The following is a 16,894-nucleotide window of genomic DNA, read 5'->3' as shown; positions in this document are numbered from 1 at the left end:
AACATAAATGTAACGTTGTAGTAATTTACAATTAATGAATTAAATAAATATATATTCTTCTGTTTGACTGATATCTGACCGTGCAGGGCCCATTTTAAACAAAACCCTGTTTAATTATAATTTACAACAATTTGGAAAAATTAAATCTCATCTCGGCTGTTTTCAATTACGCGTAAATACATTTAAAATCATTAAAAGTTTTTTTGGGGGGGAAATCCACAATAGCTTCAGGCGGGATTCCTAATTCAAAAAGATTGCGTTACATTGCGGATCAGGCTATAAACAAGCACCCTCAGTGCTGTGAGTTTTATAGGCAATAAAATTTAATTAGAGAGCCAAGAAAAGTCATAGCTTTTGGCCTGGGACTCCTTGCAGGCAGTTCTCACTGCACATTCTGCTTTTTCTGGGTTTAAAACATGCGGAGACAATCAATCTCCCATTTTGTTTCGATAAATCACAGCAGAGCCACGGGCACGTTTAAGAAAATGTCTCAACTCGACCTGTGAAAGTAAATAAAATGTGATGCATCTGTATTAATTCAAATGTTTGTCTCTCTTGTTCTGTGTTCACTGGAGCAGTTTGTTTTGTGGAAGTTTGAGATTATAAAATCAATGGTGTCTTTATCCTGCAAGACCATAATTCAGCAAAAATACCCTGTGGCTTTTAAATTAAACCGTTTATATTCTCCTTCTGTGACTACTGTGAGAAACTATTCAGCACTATGAATTATGCATGAACAAAATTCATTCCTCTTACGGCCAAAACTCTGAAATGTATTATTGTTTTAATGAGCCCTAAAATCAATACGCTCTCCAAACTTTCTGATGGGGAAATAAGACAAACTGGCGCTGCTGATTCCAATCAATGTAAAGTTTTATTTCAAGAAAAATACTCTGCTCAGTTATAGTCGAAATCCATATAAAAATAAACCGTGTAAACTGCCCATACAGGCTGAATTGTTTAGTTTTCTCTTTAACTTACCTTATCTGTGAGAGGCTACAACTGAGTATCTACACTGAACACGAGTACCAAACATGTATTTCAATAGCTCAAGTTCTGCAGATCGATGGTTGTGAGTGTTTCTGAGAAAAGGTCAAAAGTTTCGGCTGATAAAGGCAGAGGACTCTCTGCGCAATCTGACAAGCTCGGTGAGAAAGAGGAGGAGGATGAGAAAACGTGGAAATCCTGCAAAGAGACGTCCAAGCCGGGGGAGTGATCATTGTCCGGGCCTATTGTGGACACGCAGATGGGAACAGTGGGAGCCGCGTTAGGAAAATGTTTCAGATTTTTCTCATTGCTGCTCAAAGGCGTAACAGCCGGGCTTTGGCTGTCCCCATTGTGCCCGTTGTGACACTGTTGTGAAGTCAAGGTATTCTGCTGGAAATACCTCTCCCTCTCCAGGAGCGTCCCGGCCGCGCCGCCGTCCGCCTCCGGCTCGAACTCGTCCTCCGGCCCGTCGTCCGCACAGGCGTACTTCCCCTCGCTGTCCCGGTTCTCCTTGCAGTGCGTCTGCCTCTTGTGCTTCATCCTCCTGTTCTGAAACCACACTTTCACCTGCTTCTCCGTTAAATCCAGCAACGCGGCTATTTCCACTCGCCTCGGTCTGCACAGGTATTTGTTAAAATGAAACTCCTTCTCCAGCTCCAGGAGTTGGGTGTTGGTGTACGCAGTCCTCAGCCTCCGGGATCCACCGCCAGCACCGGCACCAGCACCAGCAGCATCTGGGACCTCTGGTGAACCTAGAAAAATAAAGCAATGAGTATTTTTTTTTTTTTAATCACAGAAAATAAAACAGGAGATGTGTGTGTGTATGTGTGGGGTGGAAAACAAGCTCCATGGGGGGAAACTTGTGGCAAGCAAAGGAGCGAGACTGGGAAGATTTATGGGCCCCCGGCAGAATATGATGGGTCTGCGTGGACAGGACAGGACGGAGGGTGAAGATTAATGAACATGCCAGCTGCTGGCCCGTGTAAGAATAATCTATCACTCTCCATTACTGTCAAACATTAACACTCTTACACTGCATCACAAGTCAGTGCGTTACTTGATGAGATTAAGCATGCTTAAATCAAAAATCCTGTGGAGGCTTAAAGGGACGCCCACGCTGCACAAGGCCCGGGATGCAGCTCCTTACAGAGGGGGAAACCCTCAGACAATGAGGAGCCTTTTACATGGAGGTTATTAATCATCATGTCTTGCCTTGGGGGGAGAAGTAGAGTGGTGAGGAGTCAGCCGTAGTCGCGGAAGCAGCAGCAGCAGAAGAAGAAGAAGAAGAAGAAGAAGAAGAAGAAGCAGTCTGGTTGTTCCTCTTGATGCTTTTCTTCTCCTTCATCCACGGGTACTCCGGGGGCAGGGATGCAGCCTGCAGCGGGCTGCTGCAGCCTCTCAGAGCCTGCTTTGAGCGGCTGTGGCGTGGGTGGATGCCCGGGTTCAGGCCGGGGATGGTGTGCTCAAAAGGAGGAGGAATCAGTGTCGACTGTGAAAGCGCCGGGCTCTTGATTGATGAACTTTGAAATGCATCACCGACAGGGTTAGTGAGAGATGTCAGGCACTCAGCGAGCGACGGCTGGCTGTTGATGAAACCACTTTCTCGCCCAAATTCGTAATTCATCTCCTCCTCTCTTGTCCCCGAAAAAAAAAAAGCTCGCTGATTTACTCTCAGAGTGGATTCAGATTTAATAAGCAGTTTATTTTCATAAAGCAAACTGGATATAGTCGCATGGAGACCTCTGTGCCATAAACTATTGCTTTCATGAGGACATGGTTGGAATTAGACCGTGCTGCTTGTCACATGATTACATCTGCCCAATGACAATTTGGGGTTTTTATCAAAAGAAGCCACTGTCCCCTGTGATTGATCGAGAAAGTCGGAGGGGTAACGCCTCATTCCGGGGGTAGGGGTTGCTTTATTTACACATTTTTTTGGGTCAGTTTGTCCACCGCTGCCCCCCCTCCCTCCCGAAAATGCACCCAAACCGTGCCCTCTTCTGCGCGTCCACGCAGTGTGCCGTGCGGGTACGCGCGTGTGAGCCGTGGTGTGTGTGTGTGTGTGTGTGTGTGTGTGTGTGTGTGTGTGTGTGTGTGTGTGTGTGTGTGTGTGTGCATGTCCTGTGTGCGTTTATGTCCACGGTGGCACTCCACAAATCATCACTCCACCGGCAACATTCGCATCTCATAACGCGACGACGTTTCCACACTCGTTATCAGCGCCGAGGCGTTAATCTAATGAGATTTTCATGAAAGGTTCGCTTGGAGAGGAAAAGCTGCACCAGACATCCAACAACATGACCACCCCTCCCCCAACACACACACACACAGAGACGCACACCACAGGAGAGAGAGGGAAGGATAGAGAAGAATCAGTTTTTAATAGATTTCGATCAGATTTTTGCGCATTTTCATTCTTGATTCTTCTTCTTCTTCTTCCAAATAAATCCTGTTATTATAACCCATTTTATCATTGAGGTGTTTATATGAAATCCACTAAAAACAATATTTTGTGTCAATATAAAAAAAGCATTCATTTAACAGGCATTTTCCACCATTTTTTACAGTTAACACCTCCCTGCACCGTACACATGGCATTTCATTTCTTTTATTCCACCTACAGGGCTCCTGTTGACCTCAGCCATCCTCCATATACACTTCAGCATCATTGGCTCTAACGTGAAATGATTTGCCACTGTAGTGTGAAGCGGAGGAAAGGTGCGGATCTGATGGCTGTTTATTGCTCCGGCTCTAAACAAAGAGCCCTGGTAGCCTGAGCGTGATCAATCTTTCTCGCCAAAAGGTCTGACAGCTCCCTGCCCTAAGAACACATTTAAAGCATCTAACACTCCCCGAGATCATACATGGACCAGGAAGAGAGGGCAGCCACTCTGTAGGTAAAAAGACTGTAGGAGAAGGGGTTTTTTTTAAATGTAGAAATGTGGGGATTTCTTTTGGATGGGACGCACGGCCATTACGCACAAAGATATCTCTGTTTTGTTTTTTCTTTTACTAGAAATCCATCTAAAGACGAAACTGTCGCTTTTTTCGTTTGCAAGAAAGGACTAAACTGACACAGAAGACAGGAATGGACTTGGTTAGTGGTTTAGAAACGAACGGAGCAGCTTTTACATAGGAGCAATTGTCTGCTGAGGTGAGTGGGTGTTGGCATTCAGCAGAAACCCCATTCAGTCTCGTACCTTTCTCTCGCTCAGATACCCCGTGAAGAAAATCTGTCTGTGAGCTGTTTAGTTTCCAGAATAATTTACTTTTATGACATTTGCTTAAAAACGTTTTATTTGAATCCATATAACTGTATTTTTGGTCTCTAATTTACTGTTATTTATGTCTTATTTGTGAGGATGTACTCTGAATACAAAGCAGATGTTGGGAAGGAACAATATTTTAATATCAACTCTGATACTAGCCTGAATTGTAAGAATTGAATTGAATTTATTTTCAATTTAATTTAGTTTAATTTGTGCTTATTTTATTGTCAAACTGTATGCTTATTGCTGCAAATAATTATCCAAACTAACCCCATGCATTTACTAGTTATTTTTATTAGAATTTAGGTAAATAATAGTTTATATAAGCATGGATTTACACAGGTGTGGAAACAGGACACTGATACAAAGAGAACAAAGATGAACCTCGACAGTGTTTCCACACAACCCTACAGCCGCACGCTGGACATTTTATACTGCGGCTACATTTTTTTTTTTTTTATTTACGTCCGCTGTTCCTGTTTCGGAGCTGAACGGACATAAAGTCACGTTTTGCTGCCTGTTTTTGAACGAATGCAGACAGGAGACGGTGTCTGGAATAGCTGAGAGCATGAGAGGCACGTTTCCCGTCTGTTCCGAGACAACAAGAGACATCTGGGAGGCAAGCAGGCCAAACCTGCCATCACCGAGGAATCCCTTTTAATAAAAAACTGTTTTAATTACCATGCTGGGCTTATCTGTGGTGTGGAATTATTTCCATCTATCGTGTGTTTGGATGTAAAGACTTTTTTTAAATTTAAAAAAAATGAACATTTACCAAGTCTGTTCCTGTTTTTCATTGTGTAAAATAAGGTGAAGTCTTCACTAATGTAAAGGTGCAATAACACATTTATCACACATTTATTACTCACTTAGTTATAAACTGTGAAATGCTATTTGTTGAAATGATTGAGTGTGTTCATTGGACGTTGTTTCCGTCATTAACGCTGCATTGTATCATACATCACATCATATTCTGCCTGTGGAGGAAGAAAAGAAAGAAGTACAGCCGTGTAGTGCTTCTGGAAAACACATTTAGCTGCGTGCTGTGTGTGTGTGTGTGTGTGTGTGTGTGTGTGTGTGTGTGTGTGTGTGTGTGTGTGTGTGTGTGTGTGTGTGTGTGTGTGTCCTGGAAACAAAGCAGTGTTCACGACAGGATTTTCACATTACACGTTTATTTATCGAGCCCCGCGGATTCATGAGAAAGATCTGACAGATACTACTACTTAAAGGGCCGCAAATCAAACTGTTGTGCACGAAGACGTGTGCAGAAATATCGTGGTGACTATATATAAAAAAGGAAACACTGACGTCCTGCCTTTATGCCTTCATTGTCCCTTAAGAAGGCAAATTAATGGAAAAGTGTGGGGTCATAGCAAAGGAGTAAAATAATATGACAAGATACAGAACCCACCTTTAGGGAGAGAAGAAGTCTGCCTGTCAGCTCGCAGCTTCTTTGGTTCAGAGGTCCTCCTCTGTTGCCCTGCGGGTAAAGGCAAAAATGTACAATATGAACATGGCTTTTTAAGAAGGATTTGAAGCAATCAGCATACAGAAATATGTAGAATAATAGTGGTATCTGTGGCTGATGACAGAGGCTATCTAACAGTGGTTAGCCCCAGAAGAAATGGGAATAATTCATTCTCTGTGTAACTCCATGTTTAAGTAACACAATAACAGAACCATTTTGCTCATTTTATGTAATAAAACACTCAGATGGGGTCCATGGTCTAATTTGTGTCAGTTCGGGGGTCCTTGACCTGAAAAGGTTTGCTAACCACTGCTCTAGAGAGCAAAGTCCAAACTATTTCCTCTAAAATCTGAAGGGCTATCAGTATGGCTCAAGGATTTATCTGCAAAAATGTTTCCTGCACAAAATAGGCCTGTCTAACATCATGAGGTCAGCTCACTATCCACATATAAACGACGCACTAATGGCAGCGAGGATAAGTGGGTGCAACACTCTCCCATGTGTTCATGACTTTACTCCCCTGAACTTCTTCCTCCAGAGTTCACTCGCGGCCTCCTCTGTCACCGCTGGTGTCATGAGGTTTGATGTATAGGGGTCACCAGAGGTCCCACCGCAAACAACATCCGAGCAACTTTCTGTTTTCCTGCAGCACGGCTCCTCGAATGGAAGAGGTCCATCCAGACACGCATGGGGATCAGACAGGAATGCCAACTATACGCACACAGCACTGTTCTGAAGAGAGACTTGACTGGAGGTTCACTAATCTTATCATGTTTTTGTTTTTTTTTTAAATATGAACATCAGTTGTCTGCGATAACTTTACAGTTTTCCCCAAAAGGAAATAAGAGACTTAATGAGCTACATGTGGATGACCTTTTGGGGTGAGAGAGAGAGGGAGGGGGGAGAGGGGAAACCAGGAAGAGAGGTAAGACTTGTTGGGGTATCCTTCTATTTGTAGGACCTCAAGTTCATCGCTTAGTTTGGGTCCAGTGAGGTCCAAACCAGCTCCTGGGAAAATGATGACATGCTTCTGAAAATGTGTGTGCGTGTGGATAATCATGTGTGGTCATACTGTCACCTCAGTCATGGTCAATGCGCATGTCCATGGATATAAAGTGATTTTTTGCTTTCTATATCAATATTAGAATCAATTCATCCTTGATCATAATATCTACAGACTCTCTTCTAAGCTATTTAAAAACACAAGATGGAGTCATTTGAAGAACTGAGGCTGCAATAAGCAGAGAAGGAACCCCTGGCCGCACACAGTCCCACTTTAATTAAACGTGGATTTGTAAGGAGCAGTAGATGCCGCATATGACGATAAAATGAAACCGAACACGCAGCAGGAACTCGGTGATTTACGACGAAAACGTCTGGAAACTGGTGCAGCTCTGTGATAATAAATGGGGAGTGGTCTCGGTGTGCCGTGAACGCATCACCCAGATTGTTCCTCAGACGAGCCGCTGCCTCCACCTGCTGGCGGTGCGAGCACAGCGCGGAGCACTGACACCACCAGCAGGACACTGGTGCTCATTTCAGTTGTTAGTCTTTCTTTTGTCATCATTTGTACATTTTTTAAAATTGTTTTATTCTCTGTTTGTTCACTAGATAAAATGATGTATGTTGTGGGATGTCTGTGTGTGTGTGTGTGTGTGTGTGTGTGTGTGTGTGTGTGTGTGTGTGTGTGTGTGTGTGTGTGTGTGTGTCCTCCTGAGAGCTGCGACCAAACAACAAACGGATGTCTCTGCTCTGAGACACTGACACAGTCTAATTGTTGGTAGACGGTCGTAAAGTAATTAGACAGACCCATCTGCAGTCCTGCCATACCCTACACCTCTCATCTCCTCTCCTCTGTGTGTGTGAGTGCGTGCGTGCGCGCGCGCTCCAGGCCTCCTATCTCACAACAGTATCACATATTTGACCGTCCGCCCGAGCCTCATTAGAAATGCTGCCTCACTGCTGTCAGAGCCTCTACATGCTCTGCTGTTTTCGCACCTTATAAACAGCCGAGGCTGTGATTGTGGTTTATTGCACGAGGGCATCTAGTTTAGTTTGTGGGGCGTTCAAAGGCCGAAAAATGTCCAACAACGTCTCGCATGCACACATGTTGCGATTCAGACAATAATTAAGTGCTAACGAATCTATAAATGCTCAAATGCGCTTTGGTGTCGCTTTAATTTGCTCTCGCTCGTTCAGAACTTCGTATTTGTAATTGTTACATCGCTGTGCGTCGCTGGTTTGCAATCCATGCAGCTGATTTAATTTCCCAAAAGGTTTGTAATCAAAGGCTCCAAGAATATCCAAACTTAATTAAAGTAACTGCGGTCATTTTTCATCTTTGTATTTAATAATTGTTTGAACAGTATGCCTGGAGTCTTTCAAAATAAATAAAAAAAAAACAGTTACTATAAATGTTTCAATCAAATAAACACCCCTCTCATTTCCGCAATAATGTGATTGTAATATATAAATATTGTTATGGGAAACTTCTTGCCAGGAGGGTTGACAACAGTCTTTCAGAGAGAAAATAAATCTGGAGAGGCCTTTGTGGGTTGTTTGCGCCATAAAGCTCGATGGTTACAAACCAGAAGACGTAGTAAAAGTTTGTTTTTTAAACCTTTTTTTCACTTCTTCTTGATGTAAAAACAGGTTTTCTGTTAAATTCATGTTCAGTGACAGGAGCGAAAATTCTAACTTTGTTGAAATAGTTTGGATTTTTTTTTAAGGTAAACTCAGCCGAAAGTAGCATATTTGATACATTCTCAGTTAGAATATGTTTGGTATGTTTAAATATTATGTACAAAAAAAAGATTAAAATTAATGAGCCATGATAGTTTTCTCATGTGCTATACAAACTACTCTTTATTTTGGATGGAACCAGTAAACGACGAGGTATTTGAAGTGTGCACAGTGTTTTCACAGATGGATCAAACCTAACAGTTAAAATAAAAACATCCATTTTGCAAAAGAAAGAAAACAAAACAATAACTTAAACAATTCAAATAGGTAGCTGAAAGACATTCAGGTAGTCAAGGATCATTTCATGCAAATAGCAAATGTAGTGTAGTTAACTATCTCTGTGCGTAAAATGCAACACATCTAAATTCTGACGAGACACTTTGTCCTCTCACAAACATCAAATCTGGATATCATAGAAAAAAAAGGACATCCAGCATTGTTTCATAACGACACAAACTTTACAACAACATGTGTAACAGGTCAGGAATATTAAGGACAGACTCCCCCTCTCTCCCTCTCTCCCTCTCCCTCCCTCCCCCACCATCAGTCCCAAATAACAAGTTAACTGTCTCTCCGCCGGTCTTTGTTTTCTTTCTTCATCTTCATCCTGCGGTTCTGAAACCAGATTTTCACCTGTCTCTCGGTCAAACTCAGGAGTCTCGCTATCTCGTATCTACGATCCCGGGGGAGGTACATGTTAAACAGAAACTCCTTTTCCAGTTCGAGGATTTGGTGCTTTGTATAGGGGCAACGCTTTTTTCTGCTGGGCTTCGCGTGAAGCCAGTTGGATGATGGGTCATCTGGAAACAGGAGGGTCAAAACCAGGAGACAGGAGAGTTAAAAACAAGAGTGTACTGTCAGCTGGAGGACATGCTGCTGCTGCTGCTGGCAGGACTGTGTATTTGTAAAAGAAATTATTTGGGTGTATTTCCACCCTTCACTGAGCTATTTGAGGACTGAGGATGGCAAATTCCACACCACATTCCTCTGTAGATGTTGCAAATTACACAGTGAAGTGTGTCAACCACCTTGATGAATTTTCTACAGCAGATCATGTCACTGAGCTGTAAAATTATTGTTCCTCTGTCAGCCAAAACAAAAATGTACGCCCATTTTATTCTACTAAACCAAGCCTGTGCCATCCTAAACAATTCCTCCACACCCTCAAGCCTTTAATGCCATTTTCACTCATCTAAACGAGTTCCACACAGAGACCAGAGTAAAATGAAAACACTGCATCGCTTACTTGCATCCACCTCCCTCACTTCCTCTGCTGACGGGCTCTCCTCCGCGGCTTTCGACGCGCTGGATGTGGTTTCGCAGGGAATCTCCGCAAGGGACGCCTCGTTTCCAATGTCAGACAAAAGAGGTGTGTGCGTCTCCAAAGTTGTACATTCGGCACTCCCAATCAGAGGCTCGGGTTTGATCTCATAATGCATGGCTGTCGAAGGTAATCCCGTCAAACACAGGGACGCGGACACCGGATCCAACGCCCAGGAGCGCGTAAACATGCCATCGCTGTCCCCGCTTGCGTACGGGTGATGTATATAAGTCGGTGTGGCTGTGTTTGGAGGGTGGGCCGAGATGGGACTCCAAGATCCACCAAAAATAGAAGATTTCGCCTGCAAGGGGAAAGACTCGTGTCCGCCATATTCGGTGAGCATCGCCTGCTCCACCCCTGCAGCTGATGAGTACCTCGGTGCCATATCCTCCTGCTGCTCGGGAAGAACAGACGACTCGACGTAATAGCTCGTCCCCAACGTCGACATTGCAAAAATGCAACAACAAAAAAATTAGCGCGTTAGTGTCCTGATAGATTCAGAAGAAGCAGATTCATTTCATTTAACGAGCTGCTCTCCTGCACCAGCTAAAGGGGCTCAATGCGTCCAGCAAGTTGAACCTTGCCCAAGACTGGATAGGGCGCCCCAAACACGTGACCGTGGGACAGAACAATAAATAATAAATCAGCCTGCTGCTCAAGTAAATGGCCACCATTTTCCCCCACCATATTTTAATAGCAAATCCCCGCGCCTTTATTGGGAAATATTACGTTTTATAAGCAATAAACGTTATGATTTTTGTCGAGAGATCTTTTGTAGGTGCAATCGAACAGAGTTGTGTTGGAGGGGAGCAGACGAAGTGTTACTTTAAAGACTCAATTTGTAAAATCACCAAACAAGCTCTTTGCTTTAAAAATGTTGTACATTCATAAAAACCTAATGGGATGATTTATCCTCCAAAATAAAAGACTTATAATAATTTAATGACCTCCATCTATAAATCTGTTACTTTGGGAGAGAACGGTTCTGTTTTGTCGTTCGTGGCTCCTTTATTAAACATTTTCGAGACTTCTTCTTAAAACAGACCAAACAAGCAGAGAGGTGTTTAAAGGCACCACTGGAGGTCACACAATGAAAAACATATTCGCCTCCAAGATGCACATTGCTGTGTCTGCGGGTCTACTTTGAAGGCAATCTAAAACGGAAAGTGGGGTGAGGTTATTTGGGTGCTATATAACAGTCCCTTTTTATCACGGGCAATTGGGTTGTTTTTCTTCAGGTTACAACCTGGCTGTCTAAGCTAAATATCACCAATAAAGCTCAGCCTTTGTGTCCTTTCTCTGGCGCAGGCAGACGCATCCGGCGTTTCCTACGGCGAGGCAACTGGCAGACTGCAATGATCATAACCGAGGCCTTGTCTGTCCTTTGCTCCTCTCCTGGACGTATACAAGCCTTAATCCTTTCATTCCCCACAGCCTGCGTCTTTACTTCCTGCTGAAAACCCTTTGCAAAGGTGGTCTTAAATTAAATTGTACAGACGTGGTGAAAGATTAAATGTGCCCAGAATTTAGCTTCATGATGAAAAAAACAGAAAAATCATATAAGGAGTTCGTTTTACGCACAACAATAAAACACTTTATTACACTTTTTGGAATAATAATTTTTATGTGTGTGAGGCAGCCTGCGCCCAAAAATTATTAATAAATCGGACCAGTAATTAATAGTGATTCACTTTTCATGATGCGACGAGTTTTACTGAGGTAATCAAGGCAGTTTCGTGTTGTGGGAGGAATATAATAGCCCAACAACATGAGACTACCTAAACCACTCAACAGCCCGCTCTCCTCTTCGGGAATATCTCTCTCAGTGTGTTTTTCCACCGTGTGGAAATTGTGTATTTTCCTTTCATAAAAAGTCTGCACGTAACTTTTTTAGAAATCTGTAAATGCGCAAAACACGATGATCTGATATGTGCGGCAATTCCCGAACTGTTTTGCAACATTTTTTAAAATTAAGCATTTTAACAATAAAAATAAAAATAATTGTTTGTGTATGTTTTTGCAGCAAGAAGCCACTTGTTCATATTTTTAAAATTAAGTAATCAAAATGGAAAATAAACACTGTTCCTCTTTCACAGTGCGGTTCACTTTTAAGTCCTGTGTCAAGGACATAAAGCAACCAAGTGTGCACAGCCGCCAGACATCTATTACAGGCCCAAACTATGAAGAACATCACCCTCTACTACTGTAATAATATTTACTGTGCACAGAGCGGACCCAGTCCAGAAACACAAAGGCAGTAGCACGATGCGCTGTACCTGAGCCAGCTTTAAGATTTAAACAGCGCGCAGCTCCTAATCTGTCCTCCTGAATGAAATAAGAAGTCTGCAGTTGCAGGGATGGTTTTATTAATTTGACCAGCAAAATGTGCAAATATTCATCAGACCTCTCGGGTTTCTTTAGCTGTCACATGGAGGCCTTACGTGTAACTGTAACACAAGTACTCCCAAGGGGTTAGTCCAGCATGCAAATTCCAATGGTTCACTCAGGTTGACTTTACAATATGTACAAGCCTGAAGCTCTGAAACATTGTGGTCACATTCTGAACAGTTTCAACACAATGGATCAACGTTACAAATGTAGCCATTTATAAATACATATCCACGACAAAACAAAACAGACGTGAAAACAAGAAAGAACAACAATAAGTTAAGCAGTAGGGTCCTATTTTCCATGGACATTCTCACAGTTGGGTGGGTGTTGGGGAGGCTCTGCACAGGCGCCCTTGCCATGGATGGAGGAGGGCGCCAAAGACGCAGACAGTCTCACGAGAAACTGAAGTTGCTGGAGAGCTCTCGGATCCTGTTCTCCCGGCTCATTTTTTTCAGTTTCATCCTCCTGTTTTGGAACCAGATTTTGACTTGCCTGTCAGTGAGGTGCACACTGCGGCTGATCTCCAGGCGACGCTCCCTTGTCAAGTACATGTTGAAGAGAAACTCCTTCTCCAGCTCCAGAGTCTGGTGCTTGGTGTAGGGGCAGCGCTTCTTTCGGCCACTCTTAGCTGTGAGCCAGTTAGCTGTACTTTCATTTTTTCCATCTCCTGCGAGGAAAATGAGACAGGATGTTAGGCAACAGGTGTGAGAAAAACAAACATCATACCTGGAAGGAAAGCTGGATATTTATTAGAAATTATGCGCTAGTAAAATTCAAAATCCAAAATAAACAAAACCTGACATGCCCAATGAATAAAATTGTGTTTTTACTGTAAATTACTGCAGAAATGCTTTGGTACATAATTCCACTTTTTTAACTGACACCTACTTCCTAACTATGGAGCATAAATACCCCAAAAATGCATGATTTCTGTCTTCTATTTGATTTTTACAACCATTTTACGCGCAGCCACATATCTGCGTGTATCTGCCATATAGCTGCAATTCAGCATTTTACCAGAAACTGCTATTTGCCCCGTTAAGCAGCCTTTAACGACAGCAGCCTGTAGCCAACTGCACGTTTATTAAGACATAAAACATACTCTGCACAGTCTGCTGAAATTATAGCCAGGCCTGGACTACACTGGATTGGCCTTGTTATTAATAATAAATGAAACCCTGATAATATTTAAAAATCCGAGAATAATTCATGTGCTTTTTAACTATCAAAACTTCATAAAGTTGCCTGTTAAAATAAATCCACCATGCCTGTGTGAATAGCAGTGTAATAGCACATATACAGCAGCCTATCTGTGATGTTAAAAAAAACAGCTAATAAAGCACAATAGCTCTGATCCCCGGCTCTGATTGGCCAGATTAATATCAAATAAACGCACCTGTGAGTGACTGAACTAAATAATAATTCCCTAATAGTAAACGGAAATCAGCATTCATACTCAACAAACAATAGAAGCCTAAAAATGATTTGTGCATGCCCTTTATGCTGCTATTTGTGTGTCGCCTCTTCACCTTTGACGGGCTTTTCTGGACACTCGGCGCTGCACGTCTCAGCGGGCTCGGGGGAGGACGAGCTCTCCGAGGAGAGGCGGCTGTCCTCGTCCCTGGCCGGGGCGCAGGGCGCAGGGACAGGCGCCTCCTCGTGGCTCTCCCTCCGCTCCGGCTCAGCAGAGGCAGCCTGTGGCTGCGAGGCTGGCTGGCTGTCCAGGCGAGCAGCTCGCTGCTGGGTGAAGTGATTCATGTTCGGCTGGTCATCGTGGTAAAGCCTGGAGGACGTGTATGTCTGAGACAGGCGGAAGTAGCCCGGGACCGGCAAGGTGGTGCCGGTGACCGGGCATGATGCGGTCGAGTAGGAAATGTCATCTACTGTTGCTCCTTTAGGACATTTGTCAGACTCATAAAGGCAATAAGCGCTCTCCTCCTTTATGCTCGGTGAGAATGAACACTGAGCCATATGCTGGCCGCTGGGCTGCTCCACCCGGCAGGATCTCGACGTCTCCAGCCACGTTTCCATCCCCTGAACATACGGAGCAGGAGACGGGATCACGCTCTGGGTGCTCGGCTCGTTGCGCTTACCGATCCCCGGGAAACACGAGCCGCCGGAGAGTCCATATGAATATTCCGACGCCGGTGGCAAATACACGCCGTTACTTTGGTAATACGAGCCACTGTCGCTTCTCACGTTGATCAAGGAGTCCACGAAAAACGAATTTCCAGTCTGGTTGTTGGGGCATGTCATCGTTGTGGTATAATTTGACGGAGGATGAAGATAGCCCTTTCTGGCTGACATTTCTTGTGCAAAACATTGCTGAATAATTACTGATACTCACGCTTCTCACTGTAGCCTGCAGCCAATTAAAACACCAGGCGACCACAGACTCCTCCCAGTCCGGCCGGGCAGCTCCACTGTGTCGTATATTTTGTTTTAGGCTAAGTAAAGAGAAAACTGTGGGGGAAAGTGGTGCATCAGAGGAGTTTATAGGTAAAAATCCTAAATCTCTTTCTGAATCTCACATTTTTTGAGCCTCGATCAGCGCCCATAAACACGGAGCTGCCTATGCAGATTTAACAACAAGCCCTGTTTGACAACTCAGTTGTTGAAAGCTGTCCCTAACAATTATGTACAATGCATAGCTTTATGGCCACTTTTACAGCACTGTAAAAATGAAGGGTTCTGGAGGTGCCTCTGAGAAGCACAGGGTGCATCAAAATACCCAAAAAGGTCCTTTGGGCGAGGGATTCTTAACCCTTCTCGTCCTGCTCTGATGATTATCATTGGACTATTTTTTTTTTAATTCCTCAAGGACTCACCCAAAGCAGTGCACACACTGCTGGTCAAAACACTGCAGAGTCACTGGCTTAGCTTATCTGGTTGTGGTGTGGCGTGTTGTGGGTGCAAAATGCCAGGATTCCGTCCAGACACCTTTTTACTGCTGAGGGCTGTTTGGAGCTTTTATTAAGGTGACACGCAGGCAGGCACAGCTGAACAATGCCCTGGAGCTACATGTTTCTTAATGGTCACTTAATACAGAGAAGACTGCCAGAAATGTAGTGCGTTACTGGACGGATTAGATATTTTAATCTAGTTTTTATGTCTTTACAGAAACACTGGGAATTTGAAAGAGTTTTCTTTCTCGTATTTACTCACTGTTTATGTACAAAAACACACACACATACAAACCAAGGCCTAAGTGCACATAATCCTTATTGTTTTAATTTAAATTGCATCTCCTGATATCCACTCTGCGCACCAACAAAGTGATCAGTGCGCCTGTGTAAGCTGTTTTTATTTTGCTTTTGTTTTGTTTTTTGGGTTGTTTTTTTTTTTTTTTTTAAATATATAAAAGATCTTGACGTGTCTGCGTTTATAGTCTTTGTGCTTTTCATGACATTTTTGGGGCTAACACGTGCGCATGTGAGATGCAGGTAATGGGGAAAAAAAAAAACTAGTAACCGTGATGCAGCCAGAAAACAAAAAAACAAATACAATGAAAATGAGAAATAAATACGTTTTTTTCCCCTGCATAGCATGTAATGCAGCCTACGACAGAACAGCCTGGCTTCAGATGTGTACTGTTTAAGGAAAGTCTTAATTTAAAATAAACAAGACAAAACAATCTGATGGCCTTTGTGTCATTTCGTAACAGACTCACAAGCTGATTTAAAAAGAAAAAAAGATTTAAACTAATTCTCATCATATAAGGCGAACAACTGGTAAACACAAGTCAAACTCCTACAATATGTAAAGTAAAATAAAATAAAAAATAAAAAAAAGTCAGAAAACACATCGACCCTCGTTTCCTTAGACCGCCAATGGGGTTAGGAGTTTATACCACAGGCCTACAGATTTAGGTCAGCATAAAAACGTCTCCAAAGGTGGGTTTACCCTGAAATACAACATCGGCCACCTCCATGTTCCTATAAGTCTGGAGCCATAAAGTCTAGAAATGAGAGCTACAGTTTATGTACAGCCATTTTATATGGCGTCAAACCTGCTGCAGTCTGGCCCTCAATGAATGATAATAATCATTAATCCTATTAGATTTTTCCTGTGATGTTTCAGCGCGCACTGTGGGTGAGCTCTCCTTGCATTATTATTCACATAAAACATGTTTTTTTTTAAAAATTCATTCAATTACTCCTTGAGAGAAATACTTGGAAATTTGTGAAAATGCGTCAAAAGTGGTTCGCACAATGACACACACACACACACACACACACACACACACACACACACATGGACACACAAGTAGCAACAAGCTGCGTGTTGATATCAAAGAAAACAAATCTTTGGGACAATCCAAGTTGTTATTTTCACATGTTTACATTGTTTACATCACGACTAAACAGCATAAATCAAGTTTGGCATTTATCAAACAAAGTATAATTTACGTTGGAAACTTTCTTGAGGGATTATAAAAGTTAGTGAGCCACACGTTGTTTGGAATAAAGGCCCTTGTGATCTTATTTCTTTGTGCGCATTAGTCACTCCAGGCCTATAACGCCTGCAGAGCTGCAACCTGAGAATCGATTCTTGCTCTATTAACTTAAGTTTTGCCTGTAATGCTTTCAGTACATCATAACATCTGCACCTTAGATGAAAAACAGCATTTCGAGAGGGAGATGAGCTGAAAAACTATAGGAGAAAAAAAAAATCGACCCACTCCCTCTGATCGCGTTAATAAACCCCCTGTAGTCA

General features: G+C 43.0%; 3 protein-coding genes across 3 annotated transcripts; all 3 read right to left on the bottom strand.

Annotated features, from left to right (window-relative positions):
* Window positions 1-1,041: 1,041 nt before the first annotated feature.
* Window positions 1,042-2,611, bottom strand: hoxa2b (homeobox A2b). The gene is made up of 2 exons (XM_073485609.1): window positions 2,200-2,611; window positions 1,042-1,721 (listed from the first exon to the last, which is right to left on the bottom strand). The coding sequence occupies exons 1-2, from the start codon at window positions 2,609-2,611 to the stop codon at window positions 1,042-1,044; spliced, it is 1,092 nt and encodes a 363-aa protein (XP_073341710.1).
* A 6,416-nt stretch (window positions 2,612-9,027) lies between these two features.
* On the bottom strand, window positions 9,028-10,235 carry hoxa9b (homeobox A9b). The gene is made up of 2 exons (XM_073485862.1): window positions 9,713-10,235; window positions 9,028-9,266 (listed from the first exon to the last, which is right to left on the bottom strand). The coding sequence occupies exons 1-2, from the start codon at window positions 10,233-10,235 to the stop codon at window positions 9,028-9,030; spliced, it is 762 nt and encodes a 253-aa protein (XP_073341963.1).
* Window positions 10,236-12,570: 2,335 nt separating this feature from the next.
* On the bottom strand, window positions 12,571-14,485 carry hoxa10b (homeobox A10b). The gene is made up of 2 exons (XM_073485870.1): window positions 13,708-14,485; window positions 12,571-12,845 (listed from the first exon to the last, which is right to left on the bottom strand). The coding sequence occupies exons 1-2, from the start codon at window positions 14,483-14,485 to the stop codon at window positions 12,571-12,573; spliced, it is 1,053 nt and encodes a 350-aa protein (XP_073341971.1).
* Between the last annotated feature and the right edge of the window lie 2,409 nt (window positions 14,486-16,894).

The sequence above is a fragment of the Pagrus major genome, chromosome 17, assembly GCF_040436345.1.
Source record: "Pagrus major chromosome 17, Pma_NU_1.0".
Taxonomy (NCBI): Eukaryota; Metazoa; Chordata; class Actinopteri; order Spariformes; family Sparidae; genus Pagrus; species Pagrus major.
The sequence above is the reverse complement of the archived record's forward strand: the minus strand, read 5'-3'. Positions and strand labels throughout refer to the sequence as shown.

Bases quoted from the DNA above. Each gene is read 5' to 3' on its own strand.
- hoxa2b (XM_073485609.1), bottom strand. From the start codon at position 2,611: ATGAATTACGAATTTGGGCGAGAAAGTGGTTTCATCAACAGCCAGCCG. The intron at 1,722-2,199 runs GCAAGACATGAT...CAGAGGTCCCAG, and splicing joins ACTCTACTTCTCCCCCCAAG to ATGCTGCTGGTGCTGGTGCC.
- hoxa9b (XM_073485862.1), bottom strand. From the start codon at position 10,235: ATGTCGACGTTGGGGACGAGCTATTACGTCGAGTCGTCTGTTCTTCCC. The intron at 9,267-9,712 runs GTAAGCGATGCA...TCCTGTTTCCAG, and splicing joins AGTGAGGGAGGTGGATGCAA to ATGACCCATCATCCAACTGG.
- hoxa10b (XM_073485870.1), bottom strand. From the start codon at position 14,485: ATGTCAGCCAGAAAGGGCTATCTTCATCCTCCGTCAAATTATACCACA. The intron at 12,846-13,707 runs GTGAAGAGGCGA...TTTTCCTCGCAG, and splicing joins TCCAGAAAAGCCCGTCAAAG to GAGATGGAAAAAATGAAAGT.